This window comes from Aspergillus oryzae, chromosome 1 (assembly GCF_000184455.2).
Source record: "Aspergillus oryzae RIB40 DNA, chromosome 1".
Taxonomy (NCBI): Eukaryota; Fungi; Ascomycota; class Eurotiomycetes; order Eurotiales; family Aspergillaceae; genus Aspergillus; species Aspergillus oryzae.
This window is the reverse complement of record NC_036435.1, coordinates 4,871,496-4,898,956: the sequence shown is the minus strand read 5'-3', so window position 1 is coordinate 4,898,956 and position 27,461 is coordinate 4,871,496. Positions and strand designations below refer to the sequence as shown.

Genomic DNA, 27,461 nt, shown 5'->3' with positions numbered 1-27,461 from the left:
AGGGCTTATGATTATTGGTTGCGGGAGGTGGAAAAGGACTGCAGTGTGTGGTGTGATATTTGGGTGGTGGTGTGGTTGGCTTCCTTAGGCTGCGGCGGGTGGCATGATCCATGGCTACTTTCGGTAGGGTTCATGTTGGATTGGGTTGACCGTCGAATATTCATTACTATTTGACTTTTTCTGATTAGTTTATCTTCTTTTACAGGTGTAATGATATTGTGTAAATATTTTCTAATATTATTGGTTTGGCTTGAATGAGTTGAGGCTGGTCCCTATAATATGCTAGAGACAATGAAAATGACATCATAGCCCTAGAAATCTATACCAGTCTGGAGTAATTCCCATTGGCCTGTTCCATCTATTTCCATTTTGCGGAATTGAACGTCCGGACTGGCTATTGTACTTACAATAAGTATTACATCCAGTTAAATATGGACTATATCAACTGCCTGCTATCAGAGGGCCAAGCAGTCTACATAAAGATCTTTCATTAAATACACAAAACCTCACGGAAGAAACTTCTTCAATCATAAAATGAATTCTAACAGCACCTTTATCAACACTTCGACCTCTTTACCCGGTATTGTTTGAATAGCAATACCCATAAACAAATATATTAAGAATACAAGTTTTTCTTAAATATAGAATGAGGGCTAATCTAAACAAAACCTGCTCTAATATATATTTCCTACGGAGCACTTGGTATTGACCAAACAATAATCGTTTCTAAGGCGGCAAAAGTCAATACTCATACATTGAGAGAGCTAAGGGCTGCCGTCAGTCGTGATCCAGAAATTGATTTCCACTTCACAAGATAGTTTTCAAGTGTGCTGCAGATATCGTTGTTGGAGCGGTGTGAAGGTGATATGGCGGCTCAGGGCCTCAGTGGCTGATATCGACAGAAGCCACCGTTTAAGCAAACAAAGAAGGTAATCTTCGAATTCGGTGTTCTCGTTAGAGTTGCATTCGGCACGGATAGTTAAAGCCCCATTAATAGTATTTCGTATCTGGGGGAAGGCCCTGGCGTTGGTCCTCCTTCTGGATATCGTTAAACCCCATTGAAAATTAAGACAGGATTTGAACAAACCAAAAGCCTTCCGAAGCTTTTAACAAGCTCGATTTCGAAGTCGCAGTGTTCATCAGCCTGATACCCCATTGGCTTTGTTGAATCGAAAGTCATTGCAACATCGAAATCTATCCAAACGACTCTCTCTGGGGGTCCACGGACAATAAGAATGTTCTTTGGGTAGACGTCGCGGTGGTGAATTAAGGCGCTGTGAATTTCCCTCAGTCCAACAATCGCGGCCTGAAGACGATCACCAGAATAGTTTACACAGTTAAGCTCTTCAGTATCCTCTAGATATTCGAGCAAAATGGCATTTGGAGCATGAATGTCATTCATAAAATGATTAAGATGGGGTTGGAACCTGGCTGGATCAAGTCGGTCGATATAACCGTGATAATATGGAACGACCCCCTGCTCACATACCCCAAACGAATGGAGATTTCTGTAAGCATCGATTCGCAGCGAGAACGGTTCAAGCCACGGCCCTTTCTGGTAAACCCTGGGTCACCGTTGTCGTGGAACTGTGAATTCAGCATTATTCTGATAAAGCCTTGAGGGCAACTCACCACTTTCAAGTTTCATTACATAGCGATGACCTCGAAGCTCTACCTCGAAAATTGAGGAAGCCTCCGAACTTTTGAGTTCTTTCCCAGTCCGTAAAGAACTGGGGTCAAAAGCAACAAGGTCTGAAGGATGTTCGGACATTGTGGTCGCACAATCAATAAAACGAACAGCATGTCAAGGGTTTTGAAGATTGCCCTGGATTTAAACACAATGCGGCAGGCAAGCGGTGACTAAACCAGAGGCTGTGGCTATAAATCTACAGGTTCGCTTCCACCAATGATATCAGCACTAGGCCGAAGACGATCATTCTAACATATCGAACTATTTCCTCCTTACATGTAAATTAGTACCTGGTACTAGGTAGGTTCAGTTAGTTAGGCGAAAGATTGATATCGTTGTTACGGGATTCTACCCCCATCCCTTTTATTGACTCTTTTCTTCACTTTTCTTTCTTTTTTCCTCCCTTACTTTTCGCTTCACTCGTCTCTGCTGTTTCTCATCCACTTACGTGATATGTGTTTCGCAATGAGACACCGCATCAGCAAAAAGCACGAAATGCAGAAGATAGAGGTGGAATTCATCAATCAGTCTATGGATCGGCTTAACCTCCCCGCCAACACAGATGAGCTAGCCAGACAGACTCTTGTCCGTATATTTCGCGAGCTTAAGCTTTCCCCTAGTTCAGATACCGAAGAAAAACAGGTGTGGATGGTTGACCAGGAGAGTATGAGCGTTCAGATGCCGGAACACTTTGGTTTGTTTCTACAGCTAATAGGTACGAGATCGCCATTTTAACCATTTTTAGAGCAACTGATGACCGACATCGCCCTTGTATACTCCACTGAAGATTCCAAGTCAAGCTCGATCCGACCCAAAGCGGACGGGGTTCTGTTGCACCTGTCGGCTATCGTGAGGAGGAAGAAGGATCAACTTTACGCTGATTCATCACTGCCCAGTCATCACATTCACGCAGCACCGTACTGGCATTTCCAGACAACAACCACTGGATCTGATGATCTGGCTTTCAAGGCATCGGTGGACTACGTTCTGTGGTATGGAGCATGTGGAGATTGGGACACAAACTTGGCGGTAGTTCGAAGCAGCGGTCTACTGGATGACGAATGCTGGGCAGCTCTTCCGAGCATGTCGGTCGTTTATGCCGCCCGAAAAGCAAGAAAGTATAAGGGTGGCATCTATGGAGTCTGTACCGATAGCCACACTTGGACCTTCTTGCACCTCAGCGACAGAGGCCGTGTAAGTTTTTATCTTTAGATGGAAGTCTGACGACGCAAACTCACTTGAGGACAAATAGATATCCAGACGTTGTCTAATATGGGATGATAACAAACAGGAAATCATCGGCCAACTTTACAAGATTATCGGGCAGGCTTTCGACCTCCACAGAGCGCGAGAGCAGGACCCGAAAGCTCGGGAGCGAATAAGAGATGAAATTTTCGCCTGGAATGAGGATAAGAAGAGCTCTGACGATAAGAGTCGTGTTGATGATGGTAATATAGCCCCTGGGGGTTGGTGAAGATGGTGCAGAAATCCCGAAGGGTTGGATTATTGCTAAGCGATGGAATAATGTTGATAACCACGTTAGTGCAGGGACCCTCAAAAGCGGATAAGATTGCTAAACATTCAATGGGGTATTTCTGAATTTGCTAGAAATTTACTCTGAAAGGGGAAGTAACATTCAACCACAGGTAATTATGATTTTATGTAGGTATTAAGCAACACGAAGTTGGATAGCCAACCTGTCTCCGTAGACGGCCAACATATCAACCACCACACACAAGAGAGTATAGGCACAATCACAAGTTATAATTATACCTTGCCGCAATACTCATCTTGGAAGGCCTAACGGAAGTCATTATTTTTAGGATAGGTGTTAATAACCCAGCTAGTATGTTCTTGCCTATCAAGACAGGGCAGGACTGGAAGTGATCGTCTGTGTTATGTTCAAGATACCTCGGTTGTCCGTCCACAAATATGAGCAACTCGGTTAAATTAATCTGGGTCAGTTGCCTTTGGGTCAACTGTTCAATAATCGAACAAGGCATAATCGAGGCTGACACATGTAATATCGACGAAGTGGTGTTGAGAAGAAATAAACGATAGCTGGTGAAAAAATAGAACACCTCCTCTCGGACAAAATACGATGTTCAATCATGGCTATTGGCAGAGTAAAGCATACACCCCAGGGGCCTCTGGGGTAATCACTTTATCAACAGCATAGCCGCAGAGAGATCGACAACCCCAAGATAAGATCGCCCAATCAACACCTAGAATAAGTTTCAGGCGTCCTAGAAATACGACATAGCCTCTAACTATTCCAGCATACAGAACATATGTGACCTGAACTTCCCGTTTGTAAGGGGAAGAGTCTTGATGCTAATCCTCATTCATCCGGCCAAGCAAGATTTGGCCCCGAATATGTTCAACTCATGATAGAGGAAAACAGAAGATCGCTCAAGCATAGCCCGGAATAGATTCACCAATATCGACTTTCACCTTACTTCGCCGCAATTTGTCTTCTTGGCATACTTGTTACTGGAAGGAAAGAGATGGCGTTGATAGCAGAATCAAAGATATATAAGGGGCATCAACTTCGCTGGATTCAGGATTATATCTCCAAGAAAGACTGAACAAAGCACACTTTTCTACGGGCTATACTCCTACATTCTATTCTCAAAATGCAGTGGACTACCATTCTAATCGCACTCGGTGCCCTCTCTACCCAGGTATGGAACCCTATCTACAATAATCTCCACTAGCTACATTCAACTCACAGAGTCCCCTTTCTCAGGTATCCGGAGCTGCCACTAGCAGTCCCTTCGAGAAGCTTCCAATAACCACCCCAACCTGGGAGGTAGAAGTGACTCCCGGCGGCGACAAGGTCACCCTCAATGGTACCGTGCAAGAAGTGCACGCCCAACTCCTCAAGTTGAACCCCAACTACGACAGCGACTTCCCCGCCAAGCGTAGCGAAGAGCCATCCAGCTTGACGAAGCGAGACTTCAAATATGAGAAATACTACTGCTGGGGAGAAGACGGCTGGCATTATTCCCGCAAGCGCGGCGATAGTGGCGACCTACAGGATGGGATCGATTACCTGAACAGTATCGGAGGCACACCGAAAGAGGCTCCTGGCTCCTGTGGTCGTGTCAGTTGCTCGTATAATATGGCTATCTATTGGTGCAACGCTGTACGTTATTCCTCTTCTCGATTTGAGGGCTGCGTGTTGAGCTTAACTGATTATTCTGATCTAGAACTCTGAGACACAATATCTCAAGTCCTATGCCACTATCGCTTCAGGCGCCCAGTTCCTTTTGGACAAGTGTGGTGGAGATAACAAGCCCCATGGGGAAGTGGTCGCCCCGAATCACTGGAGCGTCAGGGTTGTGGCGGATGCTTGTTAAATGAATAAGCCCATGTTCATTCTTGTTGATAGACATCGCTTTGTACAGATGCGTTTCATTCGTCTTCCCCAACCCTTGTATATTAGTGTGAAATTAATATATACTATACACGTCAATATCCACAAAACAACCAAAAGAAGAAAAGACAACTCAAAACTACTTCAACAACTTCCCCCCATTACTCCCAATCAACTCCCCCGTCAAAAAGCGATCTTTCATAGCATAAAGATACGCCTCAGCCACATCCTCCGGCTTCCCAATCTCCCCAGTAAGCGTCTGACCCCGGAACATCTCAATCATTTTCTCCAGACTATCCGTCTCCAACGTCCCAAATATCTCCGTCAACACCGCTCCCGGCGAAACCGTGTTCACCCGAATAGGCGCCAGATCAACCGCCAATCCGCGCGCCATACCCTCAATAGCAGAGCCGGTAGCAGCCACGAGCGTCCATCCCGGTGCCGGGCGAGTGGTCAACACGCCGCTGGTGAAGGTCATCGACGAAGATGGTGCCTGACGAAGGTAGGTCGGGGCATGCTTGGCGAGGATGAGTGAGCCGATGAAGCGGACGGTGCCCGAAGACTCGATGTAGGGGACATCGAAGGTTGGGTCGGTGGGTTTGCGGAGGCCGAGAGCATCACCGGCTGTCATGACCACATGGTCAAGGAGGACTTTGCCGTCCGTGGTCTGGGTTCCCTGTGCGTTCGGGAAGGTATCCGGGGCCGTGGCGAAATTGTAGAGGTTCACTACGTTAGCTTCGAGGGTTTCGCGATCAGCAAGATTGCAGACGGTGCCGGCGATGCGGTTTGTGTGCTCCTCGTCCGGGTAGAAGGTCTTCAGGCGGGTGATGGCGGAGTTAACTTTGTCGGGTTTGGAGCTGGCAACGATGATGGAGGCGCCGTGCTCGAGGACAACTCGGGCTACGGCAAAGCCGATGCCGGATGTACCTCCTACGATAAGGACGCGGGTGTTGGCGAGTTTGTCGGTGGAGATGTGGGTGCTCATGCTGGTTTGTATAGACTTCTTGGTTCGTGGAGATGGGTTTTTGAGGTTGTTCTTGTTGGGAGATCTGGATACTGTTGGTTTGCCAGTTTAGTCGCAAGGATATTCCATCTTTATAGCCTTCTGTATTGATGTAGCCATGGACATATTTGTCATCTCGATCTCGCAAGTTTGGAAATTATACATGGGCTATTTCCGTGTGGAGAACCTTATCTCCGCCTGCACGCAAACGGCCTCTCACTGCTTTCTAAGCAACTCTTAACTTTGCAGCGCCGTTGAATTTATCTCCGGCCGTAAACCCGAGAAGCCTAAAGCCGGGGAGGACCCATTGGTACATGAATGAAAGGCATTAAGCTATTGCGTATCGTATTCATTATATACTGTGCCTAAAAACAACGAGATTGAACATACACATGAGACTCCAGACCCCATGAACCATTCGCCAACCCAAGTATATCAAAAATAGATCTTAATACATAGTGTATCCATCTATGCTTTTATCCATCGAATGTTGTATTGCTGAAATAAAGTGAGACGCAACTTGTTTAGTCCCAGCCGTTGATCTTCATAGTTCCCTTCTCAGCCAGGTTCTGGTGCATCTTGAAGGCCTGGAAGAGCAGGTGAGGCTCGTGGCCCATACCCTTCTTCAAGCACTCGTACTCGGCCCGGTCGAGGTAGTCCGTGAGAATTGGCTTGTAGTCGGGGTGAGAGCACTTGTCGATAATGACACGAGCACGCTCGCGAGGAGACAGACCACGCACGTCGGCAAGACCCTGCGGACGTTAGTATCACAAGATATGATGCACAATGCGAGCGAAGAAAGCTTACCTGTTCAGTAACGACGACATCCAGATCGTGCTCAGTCTGGTCAATGTGTGTGCAGAAAGGCACAATACAGCTGACACCGGTGGGATCAACCTTGCTAGGGCGGGTACTAGGAGTGTGCATGATACTGTATTTCGAGCTGCGGAGGAAATCGGCGGAGCCACCAAGACCGTTCAGCATGCGGGAACCCATGACACAGGTGCTGTTGGCATGGGCGTAGATATCCACCTCAACGGGGGTGTTCATGCCAATGCAGCCCAAGCGACGGATGATCTCGGGGGAGTTGGACACCTGCTGAGAGCGGAGGAGAAGCTTGCCGGCATAGCGCTCCCAGTTGTCGTAGAAACGCTTGAATCCATCGGGAGAGAAACGAATCGAAGTCGCCGTGGCGAAGTCCAGGTTGCCGCTATCGAACAAGTCCAGGAAAGAATCCTGCAGCACCTCAGTCCAGACCTTCAGGTTGGTGAAATCAGCACCACCCTTGCTCAAGCCACCGATGACAGCGTTGGCAATGTTTCCAATGCCAGACTGGATCGGCAACAGGTTCTGGGGCAGGCGGCCATGGTTGACCTCGTGCTTCAGGAATTCAATCAAATTGGTCGCAATGGCCTGCGAAGTCGCGTCCTCCGGGGCGTTGGGCTGGGTCTGGTCGGGATAATCCGACTCAACGATAGCAACAACCTTCTCGGGGTCAACAGGAATGTGAGGAGTTCCGATGCGGTCCTCGGGCTGAAGGATGAGGTAAGGCTTGCGTCTCGGAGGAAGCTCAGACATGGTGATATCGTGGAGGCCCTCGAATGAAGGGCTGGCGGTGTTCACTTCAATGATGACCTTATCTGCCATCTGAACCAATTCCGGTGAAGCACCGACGGAAGCACCAGGGATGATACCACCATCCTCGGTGATGGCGGATGCCTCAATGACGGCGACATCCAGCCTATTCTTAGGCTTGTTCAGTGTGTACCAGCCCTAAAACTAGCGTTAAGACGTCTTGCCCAAATTGAATGGTCTCAGAGCAACCTACATAAACCAGATCTGAGGGGAACATGCTCAGATGCTTATCGAAGAATTTGATCTGTCCGGAGTTGATACCCTTGGCAATCTCCTTGCCGACCTGGTGAGGACTCCGACGCTCGATCATATTCAGTCTAGCCCAGCGGTTCTCCGTCTCGGCGCCAGATGAAGCACCGACAAACAAGGTGTACTGCAGCTTTCCTTCAAGTCCATTCTTCTCGACATGGTCGGCCAGTGCCGTTGGAACTTTCCTGATAGTGGAAGATAGACCGTTAGCCCGATACAATTTACCATATCAAAGATTGTTGACATACTTGGGGTACCCAACACCCGTAAATCCGGACCAGCCGATGTAAGAGCCATGAGGAAAGAATTCGATGAGATCCTCTGCCTTGGCTAGCTTCTTGAGGTAGGAAGGCCGCCTAACACGACTTCTTAGAAGAGCAGAAGCAGACATTGTGGGTGTTGGAGAAGGAAGGAGAGGGTAGGAAAAGAAACAAAGAAGGAGTGGAGAGGAGAGGAGAGGATGGAGAAAAGAAGAGGAAAAAAAATGAAGAAAGGAAGCACGCGGAGGGGAAGCTCTGAGGATAGAAATATGGTACAGGAACTCAACCCCCCCGCCACAAAAACCCCAAAGTGGAGAGCGATGAACCCCGGGACAAGGGATGACAGGTATTGAATTCTTTCCCCGTTGAATCCATTAATTACTGCTAGTAAGATTGATTTACGTGGAAGGATTAGATTTGAGCCGGTCTCATTGGGCAATCCTTGCGCCCTTAGTTCAGAATGAGATTTTTGTTTGAGATGTTCGCTATCTACTCTAGAAGAGCTATACAGTGGTGGCACACGTCGAGACAAAAACAGGGTGAGATGGGTTTCTGAAACCGTCAACCCGGACTATTCTTAGACAAATGAAACTACCCTGATAACACACAATGTTTTCTTTTCGTCTATCTTTTTTTCTCCCTCCTTTTTCGACTCCGTAGTTTCAGCGGAAGCTTCACTATTGACGTCATCTCGGCGTATTCTCGGCTCTCTTATCCTTCCATGTGTCCGACGTCATCTTGATATCAAGCACACAGAAATCCTTTTCCGTTCGGGCTGATCCTACATAGAATTGCTACTGAGCATGTATCCTTTATCACAAAGAGTAATGTCATCCAGCGCACATAATGTGTCGTTTGTTCGATGTTCATCACCATGGTCATACTTCTAGACAAACATCCCCGTGCTGATCCCGAGTCTTGTCCGGTCTGGCCCCATCGGCCCAGTCTCGGCCTGTATCGGTTATCAGTCTTCGGCCACACGGAGCTTTCGTCCGGAGGCATCATTGGCCACGGTCAACCGATGCCGAGACAATATCCATCAAACTCCTACTAATAGACTACTAATAGTAAGTAGGATCCGAAGAAAGCGAACCAATAGTTGATCCTTGCACCTGTAGGGCTTTGTTGCCCGCCAGGTACACGAAACTCGACATTTACCCTTACGCTGAAGTGGCAAGGCTAGCACGATGCAAGAGGGTTTCAGTAAGACATAATCATTGATCAACCGGATTTCCCTTAAGTAAAGTACAGTGAAAGTACAAAATGAATAGCAACCCATATGTGATCCATCCCTAATCCCTTACACCAATCCGGAAGAGATCTCGTCCGTGGGTCCTTGAATGCCGGGGAACCGCCGCAGTGAGGATGAACCCCCAGTGCCTGTCTGCCCCAGACTGCGTTTCCCCGGCACGCGAAGGACCACTCTAGCCGAGATCCAAGAAGCGACAAACCCATTCGTGTAAGCCATTGAACATATTCGCTGGTCATGTAGGTATCAGATCCACTGCCCTCGAACAATAAAACAAAGTATAAAAAACAAAATTGATAAAACACGGCACGTGGAAGAAAAAAGTGAGAACAGGAAAGAGAAATCCTGTCCATGACTCTTCCCAGACCGACGCCAGGGATATCTGGATATGGTTTCATGTGCAAAGATTCATTCATGTCAGGAGAGACTCCATCCTACATAGGTCATCTGTCTTAATATCGAACGTCACTCTCCAACCAGAAGGACGCACGGCGATCCCAATTACTCCTCCTTATTAGAATCAGAAGCGTTTTGCTCAGCGTCAGCCATCTCCGTATCTTCTTTGTCATCCTTCTTATCCGAGCTGGCTGCCTCCGGAGCAGGGGCACTATTCTCGGGATCGGTGCCCTTGACCCAAGAACGGAAACGCTGATTCATTTCGTCCACCTGATCCTTGCTAAGACCGTGCGCCCACATGGGATTATTGACGAATCGCTCAGTGAACCGATCGTGACGTCTTTCCTTGATCGCCGCCGCTTCCTTGGCAATTTCCTCGGCCGACTCATCCGGGGAAGCGGTCGGACGCCACCACCAATCGTAGCTACCAGGCTCGTACAGAATATGGTAACTGTTAGCACAGATTCGGATGATGAGGCCATCCTGGTGCACAAGTGGGCGGTAATAGCGATTGTACTCTTCTTCTTGTTCGAGCTTAGGTGGTAGGTTCCGCTTGAGGAATGGCATGCGCAACTGGGAGAAAGGCACGCCTTCTGTTGGGTCACGCATGGTGTAAGCGGAGACGTAGTACGACCACCGCGCTTCCTGACTCAGCTCTTCATTTTCCAAGGTAGCGTCCTCGGGGGTCAAGAGTTGCACTGTAGTCTTTTTCGTGTTCGGATGCTATAAAGAAAAAAAACACTCTGTTAGAGACGGCATCGATAGATTCTTCGAGCTAGTCAGTGAACTTACGTAACTAATGCGGTAGATGTCGCCATCCTTAACCAGCCTTTCAACTTGCTTGCGATACTGAATCTCCTGGTTGTGAGTGGTCTCCTCCCTGTCCCGCTCCTTGAAGAAAACGTTAATGATGTCGGAGCTGCGGTCTTTCGAGTCGCCATTGAAGATGGCACCAGCAAACTTTGAAATACCAGCAAACATTTTCTCCAGATTGTACAACTGATAGCCACTTCGTAGGTAATAGCGACGGAGAGTCTCCTCCAAGTGGGAGGACTCCATATCCCCTTTAATGACTTCTTCGCACATGCGGACAATCTGATTATACAAATTCGCTTTCGGATCGCAGTCATAGAAGAAATCAGTAGGAACCTTGTCGATAAGACCAAGTTCCTGAGCAGGTTTGGCCATAAGGGCGCGGCGCACATCCTCGTGAGCATCCTTTTCGTGTAATTTGATGCGAAGCAAGCGCGTATAGAGAATCTCAAACGTGCGGAAGAAGCAATAGATATTCAAATTGGCGTACAAGTGATGTTGTTTCTTCTCATATGACTCATTGAGGGTGTATTCCCGTGCCAGATTGAAATTGCCCTGGCCGGGGTGGTCCATCCACTTCAGTTCGGCCACGTCGAAAGTCTCGGTGGGATCCGGAACAGGTGTCGATGGGACTAGGACTGCATCTGGAGTGCCGTCACGGCTGGCGGGGTTGCTTCGGCTTCCTTCTTTCTCGGTCCGATTGGCCTTCTCGCTGCGACGCTCCAGAACGTCGCGCAAAAGGTCCATCTTCTTGCCATTAAGGCCCTTGCGACTACGAGGAGTCGAGGACTCTTCCGCAACCAGACTCTCATCATCAGCCTCGTCGGTAGGAGAGGTTCCCGTGGAAAGCTCGTTCATGTACACATGGAAGGTATCACGGTCCATGCCAAAGAACACGGGGATAAAGTCCTTGATAAATGTCATAACCTTCTGGGGGTCAGCACCGAACCCAGCAGAATTGCGGTCGATGAAAGTCAGAAGCAAGTGAGTAGCATCGATCAAGACTGCTGAATCATCGAAGGTGAGCTCAAACTGGTGTCTGGGAACCTGGAACCCGCTCTTGCGCAGATTTCTGCTCTCCTCAAACTTGTTTTGAATTTCATTCTGGATGTGTTTTGCCACAAATAGCTTCTTGTCCGTTCCTTTGCTAGCGATCGCTTGATGGTCAAGACTCCGCCAATAAGCCTTCTGCATCTGCTCGCGCCAAATCTTATCCCATTCACGCTGACTAGCCTTCCACTCCTCGCATTTTTGCTTCAGACGAAACAACACGATGGGTAGGACATGACAGGGCCTCTCAAACATCTCGCGGATTATCTTATCACCAAGTTGTCTGTCATAAATCTTCTTGATCACGCGTTGGTAGATGGCCTCGCTCTGGCCACCGAGGCCAGGAGGAAGCTTGAAAGCAGCTCTCTCCGCTTCGGACATAACAAGGAACTGCTGCACAATAGGTTCGATCAGCTGGATAGTGCGAGTGCAAGCCTCAATGTGATGATCATAGTCATGTCTGTCTTCTTCGATACGGTGTAGTGCATCTTCATACTGATTCTTCCGGTGGGCCACGAAACCAGAATCTTCAGATGCCCAAGTGGGGTGAGAAGCCCATTCGTCGTTCAAAACACTATAGCACAACTGATCACGGCCGCTGCAAGGCTTCTGACGCTCCCGCTTCGGAAGAAGGCGGTAGCTAGGTCCCAAAGAGCGACAATGGGAAAGATTGACAAGTCCGGGCTCTTGCTTCGGCTTGGACTCGACAATCTTGTCTTCGGGCTCTTCAACGTGCATAAACCGCTTGAACCACGCCATAAGTTCGGGGTTAGAACCAATGTACCCAGCAGCCCGTTTTACAAGCACATGCCGGTCAATGAGATCGGTTGAGTAGAGATTGCAAAGCTTGAGGAACTCGCTGAATGTCTGCTTATTACCAATGTATTTCTTAACACGATCGAAGAATGCGAATTCCTCTTGCGTCGGGGTAAGCGAGAACGTCGGTTGAATTGGCTCGGGCAGTGCAGGAACGAGAGTTGGCGAAACTGCCGGAGCTTCTGCTTGGGTCGGCTTTGCATGGTGAATCTTGGCTCTCTTATTGACATTGCCGGGCTGGAGCGTTGGTGGACGGCCTCCCTGAACATCACCCATTCGTGCAGCATCTGCGCCTGCAGAAGGCCCCGAGAGTGACGGCCCCAGTGTTGATGGAGCTCCAGGCCCTGGTCGGCGCTTCTTCCCTTCTTTACCAGAGTCCTTAACATTGAACTGGCCGAGAGGAGGCATTTTGACATCACGGTTAGGAGTTTGGGATGGAAGAGCGTTGGCGCTGGGATAACTTGGCTCCCCACGCACATTGCTCATGGGAGCCGCCTCCTCCGCCTGACGCGCAGCGGCCTGTTGCTTCGCGTGAGCAGCGGATTCAGGCAGGAATTGTTTAAAGTCTTCCAATAGATCCGGCGCGGTATTGAACAACTGAGTCACTTGAGCGTAGACATCCTGGATAGGCTTTGACTCGCGCTGATATGTCTGTAATATTTCAAGGAACTGCTTGTATATTTCAGGGGCACTTGCGAAGCGGTTCTATTTGAAAGGTAAATAACGTCAGCAAGGCGAAGGGTAAGCGGGAGGGATATGAGCCATAAGACTAACCTTGATCTTGTTGACATAGCTGATTGCGTGGTTGAACTCCACAGGTCCACGCTTCAGATCCGCCTGCGACGAGCCCTGAAGCATGTTTGATCCGACGCCAGCAAGACTACTCATAGGCTGCGATAAGCTGGAGCCTTGCCCTGAAGCGGGGGACACCTGCATGAGAGAAGGGCGGCCCAGACCCGCAGAGGCAGCAGAAGCTGCACCCTGAAGCTGCGACACACCCCGCTGGTCCTGTCCATGAGCCATGGCTGCTGCACCCGCGGCTGCTTGCTGCTCTTGTTGTGTGGGGTAGTCAAAGTGATGGTCCTGAGGCTGGCCCTGTCCACCTTGTTGCCCGAACATACCTGGACCCATCATGCGAGATCCAGGGGAGTAAGAGCCAGTAAGGTTACTTTGTTGCTGCTGAGGCTGATGTTGCTGCCAGCCAGATCGTGATTGGTCAAAGAACTCAGGACGACTATGAGAAGCCATCCCACCAGAGGGACCCAAATCGGCAGATGAATCCATCGAGTGGCGAGGGCGAGGGGGCATACTGATAGTGTTTGTGCCAGAGGGAGTGGTCACTCTGATGACGTCTGGGTTGTCATCTGTCCCACATTCGATTCTATAACCGGGCGGCAGGAAGGTATTAAAGCCCTGAATGAGAGCGGGGTGACCATTGAAAAGTGTAGAGACACGCTGAATGACTCCGGGTGTATCGATGCTATTTCAGTCACTGTTAGTGAAACGCATTCAGTGAATACACTTGGATGACTAATACTCACGCTTGACTTTTGAAGTCTTTCATTATGTCAAGGAAACGGTTATATACATCTGGCTGATCAACGAATCGTACCTTAACCTGATCCAGGTAGCTGAGTGCATCCTAATCACTAGTCAGTTAATCTGCCCCTCGAGGAATGACAAAGCTGAATATGGATACAAACAAAGGATACTCACGTTCAAGATCGGCTGTTGACCCTGGGCAAGCGCAGCAACATTCCCTGGAATCTGAGGCCCAGATCCGTTGAACCCCATCATGGGCTGTCCTGGTGGCCCAGCAGGGTGCTGCATGTATGACCTAGGAGTTCCCTCTCCATGTTGAATTTGCGGACCATACATGGGACCGGGAGCGCCAGACGACTGCATAGACCCTTGGGGACCGTTGGGTGGATTCGACCCCAGGTTGGACAAAAGACCATTGGGCCCATGTATGGAGTTCGGTACCTTCGACGCTACAGGCTGATGCAAAGGAATCGACCCCGTATGACTTTGAACCGGGTGGTGCTGCTGTTCCCGCTGTCGCTCCAGCTGTTGTCGCTCCAGTTGTTCGCGCTCGCGCTGCTCACGCTCTCTGTGGGCCATCTCTTCCTGACGCTGCCTTTCGATCAATTCGCGCTCTCTCGAGTCTAGCTCACGCTCTCTGTTAATGGACTGAGGGGAAGGATGTTGCATCGCCTGGCCGATACCTGGTAGCGAATGCCCCGCGCTATGGGAGGGAGCAGAAGGGTGCTGTCCATAGGCAGGAGGTTGATGTGGGCCGGCATGACCCTGGCTCAACTCTGCCAGCCCAGGAAGTGAGTGCCCTGCCGGTTGGCTCGCCGGATGGTAGGGGCCTAGTGCAGCAGACAAAGCAAGTCAATAAACCAATACACACTGCAAGTATTATGGGAATGTGGCATAGAACGGGGATCCTAACCAGCTGGTGGAAGAACCGGTCCGGTAGGCTGCGACGATGGACCTTGTTGAGGCGGTGGGTTTTGACTGTAGAGGGACACAACCAAGTCAGTACGTTCCATCTGCAGAGTACATATTCCAATGTCGCTTATAGAGTTCGTCTGAATCACTCACCTGAAAGAGCCCAGAGGGCGAGGTTGTTGGTTCATTTGATCCATCCCCGGGTGCGATGGCAGGCCGCCCGGGTGCCAGTTATCATTCCCAGAGTTCATGATCTGTGCATAAATAGATTGCTAGAAAGAGTCTCTGACTTTATTCTCTAATCAACAACGGGGTATAAGTCTGAAAGTGAGTTGTGGGGCCGCTGATAACTTCAGCCTAAGCTCTTGATCTGTTATTCCTTTTCGCACGGTTGAGTACTCTTTCTCCAAGTCATTTCACAGCGACATCACTGTGTTGGAGACTGTGGCACCACACAAGCACAACACAGACAGGGTAATAACGAGTACAAGACCCAAGAGATCTATACCAGGAGGCAAACAGAGGTAATAAGGAGGTAAAAGAAACTGTTCAAGCCAGCAAGCGGCAGACTAGATTGGAAATGATGGTTTGCGCGCGACCGATCACGGCTCCTCCCAGAGAGAAGGCGGAGAGGGACTTTGACTACGCTAACCCCTTTTAATCTATAGCGTCTCTCTTCCGCACCATCCTTTTTCCGTAGTTTGCATTCACAGAGTGACAGACCGTTGATTGGCCCACGCAAAGGCGGGATCAGCAGTGCCAGGGACTGCCTTTCGAGCCTTAGAGCCTTAAACCTCCGACGTCATTGACTGACAAATCCGGCGACTGTCCAGTCTCGATCCAGCAAGCTTGGCCTTGACTGGCGTCAACTACAAGGTTAGGTGGTTGTCGCTAACTGTTTACTACAAAGCTCAAGGCATTGTTCCTATTGTAAGGCCGTCTGAACTGTTTTAGACATCCCATATTCTATTATTTACCAATCGGCGCACACACGATCTACCACACGGGTGGATCTTTGGAGCCGTACAGCTCTGGCCTTAAATAAGGTAAACTCACACCCACAAGTAGGTACAACGGACCGAGTAGTTCAAAACCCATAGATTCATTATCTACTCGGTAACCCTAGGTATCTAGACACCGAACCCAATTCAAGCCAGACCATCAAATTATCCTGCTCTAGCTGTAGCCAATACCAGAATTAGCCGGATCGGCGATATGGTTAGGGCGAGAGTCCCTTGCTCCTCATCACCGGATGAGAGTGTTGCACCCACATTGTTTCAAGAGGTAGACAGAACTGGGCAAGAAACGAAAAGGATGCCCTTTGGAGGCTCCACGTCTTTCTCTATGACATCCCATTATAACGCCCCCAAATGAATCATCAAGAAATCACCAAGTCCCACTGCAAAGTAAAAGAACGAAACGGACACATCATCAGAGCGTTAAAGCGGTAGAGAGTTGAGAATAGGTTGGGCTGGCTCGCGGCGGAGAATGCATGACCAAATCCCAACAAAGGGGTGGAAAAGGGTAGAAGGAAAATCTGAACCTGAACTGGCAACTTAAATTTTGGTACTGCGGATGCTGCTGCTAGTATCCTCTTTTCTGTTTTATACTTTGTTTCATGCATGATTTGCCCGAAATTGACACCCTGTCCACTTATGAATATGAACCATCCTGTAGCGTACTTACAATGCGGAGAAAACAAAAAGCTATCAGGTTCAACAACGTCAGCATTTAGACAGCGATGAAAGACAAATACGGTGCAGAAGCCACTTACGTTGTTAGTAGCAGCAATAGCAATACTATCCTCATAAGGATGCCAGCTCATGTGTAAGATCTTCTTGTTAAAGTCGATCTGATCTGCGTCCGTCTCCTTCTTCATCCGGCTGCCAGGACCACCAGGGCTTCCAGCTCGGGTATTTCCCTTCTTGCCATTGGCACCCTTGTTCATCGGCGTTGGTACGCCAACCTTCTTTGCTTTGAACGCCGATTTATCCGCCTGCAACACAATCTCGGTCTCCTTGGCTGGGTCGGTAGGGTAGATCATAAAGTTGTTGTTGTAACTTCCAGTCATGACATTCTCCGCATCTCCAGAGAAGACCACTTCGAACTTATCGAAGATACTGTCATTCTCATAAGTGTCACACAGGCGTGGCCGCAAATGCTCGTGGATGGGAATCGTCTTCACTGGTTGGCGCTCCATGTTGACATCCCAGATTTTAACAGTAAGGTAGTCCCTCGACACGATATAGCGACCATCATGCGAAAACCGTACGTCGGAAATCGAAGAAATAATCTCGGAGAAGAATGAGCGGGAGGAGGCATCCTCCTCTTGCTCGAAGACTACACAGTAAGAACAGGGTTAGTCCGGTGCGGGCTTTGACCAGAATATTAACACAGAGACACCTACGTTTATGGTGTTCATCACACAACGCCCGCTGCCGCATGTCGGCAAGCTTGATTGTGCCTTTCGAGCTGGCGTACATAAACCAATTGCAGCTGGTCGGGTGGAATTCCGCAGCCGTAATCACTTCCGTCAGCTCCTCCATGTTTGCGGGTTTGATATCGACAATGTTGAAACTCTGGTCTTGGATATTAAGGTTCCACAAATTGATTCGGAGGTCATCGCTACTAATAAAGGTTTCCCCGTCGCTGTTGACGGAAATGCTGTTTATGTGGTATGCGTGTGCATTTGCATACGTCCTTCGAGGCACGGCTGCCACAACGGTATCATGGTGTGTCATCCTGGGAAGCTTCAACATTGATGGATCTTTGAAAGACAAACGAGGGGCGCGAGGCGCCCCTCCACCCCCAACGCCTGCGGGTGTAAGCTCAGTCGAGAGGTTATTTTCTGCAACGACCTTCAACGACTTATCGAACACCTTCCAGAGTTTTATCGTTTTGTCATTTGTCGAGAGAAGAAAATGAGACGAGTTTGATCGCCTGCACCACTTAATCTTGTTGATCTTCTCCTCGATTTCTAGTGATTTCAAATAGTCGAATTCTGGCTCATGGGACTGGAACTCGGTGTGAAATTTATACTCGCATGTTTTTTTCTAAGCAATCAGTTAGGACCTTCTACCTGTGGAGAGTAATATTGTAGGGAAGTTGGTACCGTCTCATTCCGCTCGAACAATACTACTCTCCCACCCTTATCTCCTGTAGCAAGATAGTTTCCGGTATGATCGAACTCGACAGTAGAAATGATATCCGCTAGGGGAAGAAGCCGTGTTAGCAACTATAGAAATGGGATGCGCTATCATGAAGGCGATGTTTCGGTACATCCAACTCTATGCGTTGAAAGTGTTATACATACCTTCTGTGATATCTTCAACGTCGCCCTTATCACCAAAGCATCTATTCAAGCTAATTAGCATTTCCATACTACCTCGGATGGGCTGGCCACTGCGATAGAAAAAGCCATCCGAACCCTCGTGGCAGAGAGACCAGCGGGAAGGATGGTTACATCATCGGCGGGAGAGCTTCCCAACGACTGCAGTGGGAGAGTCGGAGGGCCTAAACTCACTGTGTGAACTTCCAGGTAGGTGTACCTGGATCCCTGTCTACCATTTTCTTTCAATAAACCACCCTTCTCTGGGGCAGCTGGCCAACAAACAATACTCGTGGAGCAGTGGGTGGATCGGGATGGCAAAGAGCGGGGCCACCAGAAACTGGCGTAGTTACTGTGGGATAAGGAACAGGTCTTTGCCGCGGTCGTCGTCTATGTAACTTTCCGCGACCAAGAGGATCGAAGGTGAGCACGATGACAAAGTGGCCTCCAGTTCCGATGTAGGAGTGGAGATAAGAGAGGATGGGGTGGTGTCAGATAGGGCCGCAACGTCAGACAAGGCCGGAGCTGAGGCAGAGATCGATTTTAGTGAATTGCAGGCTGAAGAAGACAAAGGATTGACAGCCTGTGCTGACGAAACCACAAGGGCGGGGAACGATGGGAAGGATTCTTCTGTCTTTTTCTTCTCTGCAGCGTCTCTAATTGATTTTCGTGGTTGATCTTTTCTGCAAAAAGCGAAGAAAGGGCACTGATAAAGCAACCACCACAGCCACAACCACAAACTAACCACCTTTTTCAGAAGAGGGGAGTAGTTGAGAAAGAGGGTGTGGGTGGGGGAGTTGTTGCAAAGACGGGAGGGATGATGGGAGGAGGTAAGGTGTTTGGATTGTGGTGAGGGCGGTATTGGAAAGTACCGTCTGGTGGTGGTGGTTTGTGGTGGGGAGAAGATTGAGTGAGGGAGTGGCTGCCCGTGAACCCACACAGCAACGCAACGACCCAACCCAACCCACCCGCACCGCCAACTGGGCGCTGACATCAACACACTACTTCCCTTCCGATGTACTCCTGCTTCTTTCTACCAGTGGAAATTCTACGGCGCAAGCAAGGTCTCTAGCTGTTCATCCTTGGGTTCGCCAAATATCTATGGGAATATATACATAACCAGAATTTCAAGTCATTTGACTCCGCCTGAAGAATTGAGTGTGCAGATTCTTCACCTTGTGTCACCTTTTGGTCAAAAGTGGATTCGCATTCTTGTATGCTCATTGACCATGCTTCCGATGCTGGTTTCGGAGTGACCGCTGGTCTCACGTGACCTCTGTATAGAAGAACTCCATCTGCTACTGGCCGCATCAACGAAGAAGTATTTACTTCAACCTTACCAGAATTAATGTTTCTGAAGTGGAACATTTGCTATTTCTACCCCAAGAGCAGAAGTACGGCTCCATAATGATAGCATCTTGCGCATAAATTGCAGCTTTTATGTCCAACACGCCTATAGTACAAATATACGGTACATGGACCGAGATAAGAAAGCGATTGCATCAACTACTGCAACTACGATTCATCATTGATATCACTAACATCAATAAGGGAGCGGGGTAGCATCTTCACTCGAACAAAAATGGCTTGACAGACTGCTATCTACTGGGTTAGACAAGGCTGTCCGGAACGGCCATACTAACTTTCTATATATCCGTGAAATATATCTGAGGACATCAGATTGCGTCATTTTACGAACGAGATGCAACGAGTATCCGAAGACCGCGATCCCTTCGAAACAAATAAGTCCCAATTCTAGACCAGCCGCCAAAAACCAAGCATCGAAATCCATACGCCGTGCCAACCCATCTTTCGTCACATGCTATTTCTTTCCAACCGACAAAACTCCATTAAGCCGAACGGACAAGCTTAACTTCTTCCAGACCATATACTGTTTCTACAAACCATACATGATCGACCATCCATTCAATCGAACATTCCTCCCTCCCTAGATTCCCGAAGAAATTCTAACTCTGATAAACAACACCCAATAAAGGCGTCTCACAATCTTTCCCGTTACTCTCCAATTACAACCCCACACTACGACCCGAACCATGACGGAAGACAAGAAGCGGGGCACCAACAACCAAAGCAATGACGACCTTTCCAACAAACCCTCTAATCCCGCCAAACCAGCTGACAAGAACAACTCAAACACGCCATCCCTAGCAAGTCGCATCCAAAGCTCAGCCTCAGGATTAGCCCGACAAGCTTTCTTCGCACCCGGTTCATCAGACGATGCAGCACAGTTTCTCACACCAGGTAGCAAAGCCGGTACCACAACCACATCCTCATCCTCAGCCCTAGCAGCCGCAGAACAATACAATCAAGTTTCCGGACCCTCCGCGCCATCATCGGCGGGGGCTCAATTGCGTGATAGCAATGCGGGGACATTCCGCTCAACAACTACACCCCAGCAGGGCGGGTTCGAGATCCCCCAATTAACAGAGGAGGAGTTCGCACAAGCAGGAAACGATTTCCTAGAGCCATCTGCATCCACCTCTACAATAGACAAGGGAAAGGGAAAAGCGAGGGAACAATTCTCTTCAACCACACACCACCACGCCCCAGAACCAACCGACGGCTCAGCAGTCATCTCCCTCCTCTCAGACAGAACCTTCGATCCCACATTCCCGCACGATCCCGCCGAAATAATCGAAACAGAACTATCGCCCCCTCAGCAACTCACACCAGCAGAGATTCAAATGCTCGAGACCTTCCGCCGCCAGATAAGCCCCCAACCGGATGCTGCCTCTCCATCTACCCACCGTCTCACGTCTGCCAGCCTCGTCCCGGAAATTGATACAATCCTAGATAGTGCTCCTGCGCAGACGGATGCAGATGCTGCTGCCTTAAGGGATACTGTTCTGGCTAATTTGCCTGGGTCGGAGGATTGGGTTGATGTGGAGGAACGGTATCATGATGAGGTGTGGGGGTGGTTGAAACCTACTTTGGAGGCTGCTGCTAAAGAGCTGGAGGAGAAGAAGGAGGATCAGAGGGGAGAGGAAGGGCCTGCTGTGCAGCGGTTGAAGATGGTTTTGACGCATATGCGGGCAAAGCTCTAGAGGTCTGGTTAGGAGGGAAATGTGGCGGTGGTCATGTACTGCATACCCATACGTCTGTCTTTTGTACAATATGTATTTTGTACCGAGGTTGCTGGTAAGGAGTAAATAGAACATTTTATGAGATGATAGTTTATGCCCATAGAATTCTATCAGGATATAGGAAACACTTAAGGCAAGAATTGATACGTGGTAAGAAGGTAGTTTGAAATATTCAATTGTACTATCGTACAGACTAAACATAGAAAGACGGGGAGCTTGCCCCGTATATCATCACAAATGATCATGGTAGTAATAAATGACAAACGCGGAGAAAAGGGTATGTATCAAGAACTAGCTGCGTCGAAAATTTTCTCTGTCCAAAATGTATCGTTCCCATTCTATTGCACAATCTAAAGCTCGAGGCTGGGGGTCTGGCCCTTGACGCGGCCGATGACAATCTGGGCGGCATACTTGGGGATGACTTCGTCATCGTGAAGCATGGCGAACTCTTCGGTGGCATCACGGCCCATGAAGTTGAAGAGAGCGTTAGCGCCACCAGGGTGCTCATCCAGCCAGTTGGTCACATCCAGGACGACACCCTTGACGACGATCCACAGGTCGTCCTTCTTGTTGTGCTTGGCAATTTCTTCCATGGAGTATTCGGTCTCGGGGATCTCGAACTTCTTGGGATCATTGGCCTTGGCGGTGGAAGAGGCACCGGCCGGGGTAGCGCTAGCCTTAGCAGGCTCAGTAGCAGCAGCAGGAGTTCCAGCACCTGCGGGAATCTGAGCACCGCTGCCAGCAGCGCCGCTCCACTCGACGGAGATCTTTCCTGGAGTAGAAGGATCGATGTGCAGAGAGATCTGGCCCAGACGCTGAGCAGCGCTGGAAGCACCGCCAGAGACCAGCTTCTGGAAGAGGTGCTGGCTGGCGCTGTCACCAGCAACGCGACCGTAGACAACACATCCCAGGAGAGAAGAACCACCGAGACGGTTGGCACCGTGGACACCACCAGCGAGCTCACCACAAGCATAGAGTCCCTCAAAAGGCTTCTTCTCCGAGTTCAGAACCTCGGCGTGCTCGTTGATCTCGATACCACCCATGGTGAAGTGCAGGACAGGCTCCATCAGAGCCACGTGGAAGGTGTCGTTGATGTCGAAGGGCAGGTTGTGGAAGAAACGCTTGCCCCAAGGATCCTTCTGCTTGCCCTCAGCAATGGCATTGTATTCCTGGAAGGTCTTCTGAAGAGCCGCCTCGCCGCAGCCGATCTCCTTAGCCAACTCCTTGCCGGAGATCTTCTTCATGAGACCACGGCCAGAGTAGTGACGGGTGTGGAAGTCCAAAACGTTGGATGCCTTGCTGTTCAGGACGAGGCGAATGGGCCACTTGCCCTTCTCCTTCTCCTTCCACATCTGGCCCGAGACATAATCACGGTGACCGAGCTCATCCGAGAACCGCTGGCCATCGGAGTTAAGGAGAAGACCACCCTCACCACGGAGAGCCTCAGCAGCAAGGAACTTGAACTTGGCGGTCGGGTCCTTGGGGTCAACAAGACCCGTGGGGTGGACCTGAACCTTGTCCATGTCGATACCGTTGGCACCAATCTCCATCAACATCTTCTGACCATCACCAGTGGCGTGTGTGCCGTTCGTGCTGGACAGGCCGAAGGTGTCGGGGCGGTGCTGCTTCAGAAGGGAGCCGTCGCCGAAGTCTGCGGCATAACCACCAGTGGCCAAGATGACAATACCGTCGGCGGTGTGTGTCTCGCCATCGTACTCATAGGTAACACCAGTTACGGTGTTGCCAGTCTTGTTGACAGAGGTGACACGAGCCTTCTTGACGATCTGTACACGCTCGGGCTCCTTCTCGGTAAGCTCTTCTAACCGTTGCATGAGGGCGTAGGTGATGGCCATGCCAGGGAATTTGGCATCGTGACCACGGTGTGTGCGGGGCTGGGAGTGACCACTGCGACACCGTTAGAAGATCGAGTTGTCATATTCACCGGATTACATCACTTACCCGAGACGAGAAACAAGGGTGAGATCGAGGTTGAAAACATCCATCAGCCATTCCACAGCGGCTGCGGACTTGTATGTGAGGACCTTAATGAGCTCGGGGCGAGCCTTGTCTCTGGCGGATTTCAGGGTGTCTTCGTAGAAGGTCTTGACGCTGTCCTGGATGCCCAGGTCGACCTGAGTGCGAGTAAGGGCGCCATTGATACCCGAAGTAGCCTTGGTGGAGTTGCCACCGAAGAAAGCTATGGGAAGTTAGTCGCGATCGCTTTTTCGACGCTTTTTCGCGATAATATTGATCGCAGTGTCATTGGCAGGGATATAACGTACCTTGCTTATCTAAAACGAGGACATTTCCACCGTTAAGGTAGACGGTGTGAGCGGCGGAGAGACCGGACACTGAGAGACGAGGTAATGGTCAGCAAATTGCGGGGAAAGCTTGGTTAGTCGATCACTCACATCCACCGCCGACAACAATTACTCTGGGGGCGGGAGCCATTGTGAAAAATAAAGTATAGGGAGAAGAAGTGTAAAGAAAGGAAGAGGGTGAATAAGGTCTGAGGAGAAGAAAAGAATCGGGGGAAAAGGACGAGACAGGGAGATCTTAAAGCAGTTCTCAAGGACCACAAGATCCGGGGGGAGGAGTTGGATTGGGTAAGGTTCAGAAGCCGACAATGCTTTTCGGCCGAGGCTCATCGCTCGAGAGAATGTCCCTGTACCGTACTGGTACCGTTTCGCTATCCATGGACCACTTCCTTCCCAGGCAGGAACCGCGTTTCCTCGGTGGTAATTACTATACACCCATACCGTGCTGAATGAAAAGACGGGGAAAGTGGTCCCTCCTTAGTAAAGGGTTATTACAACGACTCTGGTTTGTCCATGAAACTGGAGATCGGTTGACCCCCTTGGCGGGCCTTGACGTTCTATTGTGGATAAAGGCTTAATGTTATCAAATTCAAGAGTCAACGAGTACAGGTATCAAAAAAGTACGAAGTACATGCTCTTCTCTGTTATTCCAGTAGCAGGGATGAGAAACCTTCACATGCTTCAGATCGATACTGTATATGTATGTATGCATGTATTGATTTAGGAGGAGGAGTAGTCATCAGTCGTCCAGGCCCTGCAAACTAAACCATCAGGCGTTGTCACTGTTTCTCCCCCCATGACACCACCTGTTTTCACATGTCTGATGTCTCCAGCAAATGAGAGGGCAAGCTTAAGTCAGCGGAACGTCATGTTTCACCTGATTATGATAATTCTTCACTTCCTATTGCTCGAAGCTTAGAGATCTGCTAAGGACAACTTAGAGTTACCCGGGGCACGATTCGTCCCCTTTTGCGAGTCTGTATGCCATGTCCCGTGTGATCACTTTCAATCAATAGCATACCCAAATACCAGATAGATAGCAAAACGCCCCTGCAAGAACTACTAGACAAGATATCCCCATCCCCAAGTTGTCATATTGACTAGTACCCCAGAGAATGGGCCATCCCCAGACCCGTAGACGGGAGGATCAGTGGCGGATTACCCCATACCCAAACATTTCCCTTGCCTATTGTAGAAGTACCTCGGACCGAGAGAGATCTAAGGTTGTCCGCCAATTTCCAGCTTGTGCACTAAAGATATGAATGGGTCCAAGTAGCATCAGGCCATATTCATAACAAAACACCCCTTTTCTACTCTTTTACCTCCCTTTTCCCTCTTTTTTTCTCCAATTCAACATTACCTCTTGTTCCTGACAGCTGTAGCTTGGGCCACCGCTGCTATCGGCTATTGATCACGTGCATATCTCGGCTATTGATATTCCTGGTTGCTCTGCCAATAGGGGCGGGGTTCTCAATTGCCGCGCAGTGGATTGACACAATTAGGTACCGCGGGCCCCGGTCCGTTAACTGAAATTGCTGATTTGGGCTGGTGAATAGCCGATGGATAGGAACTGTAACTTGCTCCAGGTCAATCTAGGAGCTTGTTCAGTCTTATATATTTGTCTTCTTCATGTTGTCGGATTAAGCTACTGTCTAGCTGTATTCTGTATTACTACGTATTACTGTTGTACGCTGTAGCTGGAGGTACGTATAACTCGGTGGTATATATCCCGAAACCCAGCAGTGCTGGTCGGGAATCTCGGGAAATATGCCGAGTCGCAGATCTGAGTAAACGTGGTACACAGAGAATTGCGTCAACATTTCGGGGGTTGTTCACGCGATTTTACTCTTCGCTATTCCGAGAAACCCTGTAGAAGTCCATGGAAACAATATTTACTCGATCATCATTATTTGGCGATTATCGCTGTGACGAATTGAACTATATACAATGACTACTACTGATAAGACCCAGCTTACATGTACGTCGTTATTCATTAATCCATCCAGGTTACGCTCTTGGTTACCAGGAATTCTTCCAAGCCTTGAGCAGTATTGAATCGACCCCATCCGCTGTTCTTGACACCACCGTGTGGCAAGGCGGGTTCGTCGTGGATGGTCATACTGTTGATATGGACAGCGCTACATCCTATCAGTATGCATTTCAAGGAAAATGGTTGGAGACTTGAATGAACTTACCCAGATTGAATCCGCTTGGCCATAGCCAATCCCTTTCGCAAGTCCTCGGTGAACACGGAAGCCGACAGGCCATATCCACTGCTATTCGCGATCCGGATGGCCTCTTCATCGCTGTCGACCACCATGCACGCCGCTAACGAAGCAAACGCCTCCTCCTGCCAAACCTTCATATCTTCCCTAACGCCACCAAGGAGGACAGGGGCCATGCGAACACCGGCCTCGAGTTGAGCCTCCGACGTCTGGTTTGCGGATCCGTGGATTAAATGGGCGCCACTCGATAAGGCATCCGAGATCAGACGCTCGACTCTCGCTTTAGAGGCCACATTGACCAAAGTTGGAGGCGGAGAGGATGGGTCGAGGTTCGAGTTCAAAGCGCTCTTGAGTGCTTCCATAAAGGTCGGCGCAATGGAGGAGTGGACGAGGATCCGATCTGTGGCCATGCAGATCTGACCAGACTGCGGGGTGTTAGAAGGAAACATGAACCTCTACGAGAAGCATCGGGAATCATACGTTCAAATAAGCCCCGGCCAATACGCCCTTCACAGCGGTTTCGATGTTCGCATCTGCGCACACAATCGAGCTGTTCTTTCCTCCCAGCTCCATCAGGCACGGTTTGAGGTTTTGACCGCAGCACCGGGCAATCTGTCTTCCGACGGCTGTGCTTCCGGTGAAGTTGATTTTGCGCACAGCTGGGTGTTCGATCATGGTGTTGACTACCTGGGGGGCATCCTGGGGCCGACATGATATGAGGTTCAGGCAGCCGGCGGGTAAACCGGCATCTTCGAAAGCACGAGCAAGTGCCCAGTATGAGCAGGGTGAGAGTTCGGAGGATTTTAGGATGGTTGTATTGCCGGCAGCCAGCGCGCAGGCGGCGGAGCGGACACCAAATACGTACGGAGCATTCCTAGAGAGTCATGGATGAGCCGTGGACAATCTCACATGAAGAGCACTTCATCCCGACTAAATCATACCAAGGCACAATACCCAAGATCACACCCATCGGCTCCTTGTAAACAATGGCGCTCTGGCCCTCTTCTTCTACGACGGGTACGCTTCCGCAGATGGAGGTAATGCGCCCGGCAATGTCCCTCAACATGCGAATACCAAGCGGCACGATAAAGTATTGTGACGCTCCTACATCCGCACCCATTTCTGTTCGCATATACTCCGCATTTTGAACAAGGCGACTTTCCAGGATATCGGCTGCCTTGAGTAAGATATCCCGTCGGACGGTGGGTTTGGTCTGCGACCAGGCCGGGAAGGCTGCCTCGGCGGCCTCAACGGCACGGATAGCGTCCTGAGGAGAGGCGGAAGCTGTAGCCCAGCAGCGCTGGTTGGTATACGGACTGATGACGTCGAACGTAGACTCAGGCACTTCCTCCTTGCCATTGATAATCAAAGGTATTACCGAGGGAGGGGAGGAACTAGCTTCAGCGGCCATCGTGATACGGATCGGGATTTGGTTGCAGAATAGGGGAGTAGAAATCAAATCAACAGATACCGAAAGACAAAAAAGTCAAGG

The 27,461-nt window shown here is 49.6% G+C and overlaps 9 protein-coding genes across 9 annotated transcripts; 2 read left to right on the top strand and 7 right to left on the bottom strand.

Annotated features, from left to right (window-relative positions):
- Positions 1–616: 616 nt before the first annotated feature.
- Positions 617–1,402, bottom strand: AO090005000584 (uncharacterized protein; the record flags this gene model as incomplete). Its single annotated transcript, XM_023234034.1, has 3 exons — positions 617–658; positions 755–805; positions 1,088–1,402. 3 exons carry the CDS (start codon positions 1,400–1,402, stop codon positions 617–619), a joined length of 408 nt encoding a protein of 135 aa, XP_023089019.1.
- Positions 1,403–2,155: 753 nt separating this feature from the next.
- On the top strand, positions 2,156–3,079 carry AO090005000585 (uncharacterized protein; the record flags this gene model as incomplete). The annotated part of the gene is made up of 3 exons (XM_023234033.1): positions 2,156–2,384; positions 2,436–2,884; positions 3,035–3,079. 3 exons carry the CDS (start codon positions 2,156–2,158, stop codon positions 3,077–3,079), a joined length of 723 nt encoding a protein of 240 aa, XP_023089020.1.
- Positions 3,080–5,208: 2,129 nt separating this feature from the next.
- Positions 5,209–6,054, bottom strand: AO090005000587 (oxidoreductase, short chain dehydrogenase/reductase family; the record flags this gene model as incomplete). The annotated part of the gene is made up of 1 exon (XM_001817580.1): positions 5,209–6,054. One exon carries the CDS (start codon positions 6,052–6,054, stop codon positions 5,209–5,211), a length of 846 nt encoding a protein of 281 aa, XP_001817632.1.
- A 542-nt stretch (positions 6,055–6,596) lies between these two features.
- On the bottom strand, positions 6,597–8,347 carry coaT (acetyl-CoA hydrolase ACH1; the record flags this gene model as incomplete). Its single annotated transcript, XM_001817581.3, has 4 exons — positions 6,597–6,824; positions 6,880–7,845; positions 7,901–8,141; positions 8,205–8,347. The coding sequence occupies 4 exons, from the start codon at positions 8,345–8,347 to the stop codon at positions 6,597–6,599; spliced, it is 1,578 nt and encodes a 525-aa protein (XP_001817633.1).
- Positions 8,348–9,966: 1,619 nt separating this feature from the next.
- On the bottom strand, positions 9,967–15,245 carry AO090005000589 (transcriptional regulator SIN3; the record flags this gene model as incomplete). Its single annotated transcript, XM_023234032.1, has 6 exons — positions 9,967–10,584; positions 10,654–13,245; positions 13,315–14,020; positions 14,082–14,182; positions 14,257–14,719; positions 15,148–15,245. The coding sequence occupies 6 exons, from the start codon at positions 15,243–15,245 to the stop codon at positions 9,967–9,969; spliced, it is 4,578 nt and encodes a 1,525-aa protein (XP_023089021.1).
- Positions 15,246–16,647: 1,402 nt separating this feature from the next.
- AO090005000590 (protein phosphatase 2A regulatory subunit CDC55) lies at positions 16,648–18,374 on the bottom strand (the record flags this gene model as incomplete). The annotated part of the gene is made up of 5 exons (XM_023234031.1): positions 16,648–16,665; positions 16,751–17,334; positions 17,402–18,047; positions 18,107–18,204; positions 18,308–18,374. 5 exons carry the CDS (start codon positions 18,372–18,374, stop codon positions 16,648–16,650), a joined length of 1,413 nt encoding a protein of 470 aa, XP_023089022.1.
- A 2,002-nt stretch (positions 18,375–20,376) lies between these two features.
- AO090005000591 (uncharacterized protein) lies at positions 20,377–21,387 on the top strand (the record flags this gene model as incomplete). Its single annotated transcript, XM_001817584.1, has 1 exon — positions 20,377–21,387. One exon carries the CDS (start codon positions 20,377–20,379, stop codon positions 21,385–21,387), a length of 1,011 nt encoding a protein of 336 aa, XP_001817636.1.
- Positions 21,388–21,776: 389 nt separating this feature from the next.
- Positions 21,777–23,877, bottom strand: osm1 (putative fumarate reductase Osm1; the record flags this gene model as incomplete). Its single annotated transcript, XM_001817585.3, has 4 exons — positions 21,777–23,331; positions 23,386–23,623; positions 23,709–23,777; positions 23,838–23,877. 4 exons carry the CDS (start codon positions 23,875–23,877, stop codon positions 21,777–21,779), a joined length of 1,902 nt encoding a protein of 633 aa, XP_001817637.1.
- Positions 23,878–25,737: 1,860 nt separating this feature from the next.
- AO090005000593 (aldehyde dehydrogenase) lies at positions 25,738–27,380 on the bottom strand (the record flags this gene model as incomplete). Its single annotated transcript, XM_001817586.3, has 4 exons — positions 25,738–25,882; positions 25,940–26,394; positions 26,450–26,843; positions 26,911–27,380. 4 exons carry the CDS (start codon positions 27,378–27,380, stop codon positions 25,738–25,740), a joined length of 1,464 nt encoding a protein of 487 aa, XP_001817638.1.
- Positions 27,381–27,461: the final 81 nt, after the last annotated feature.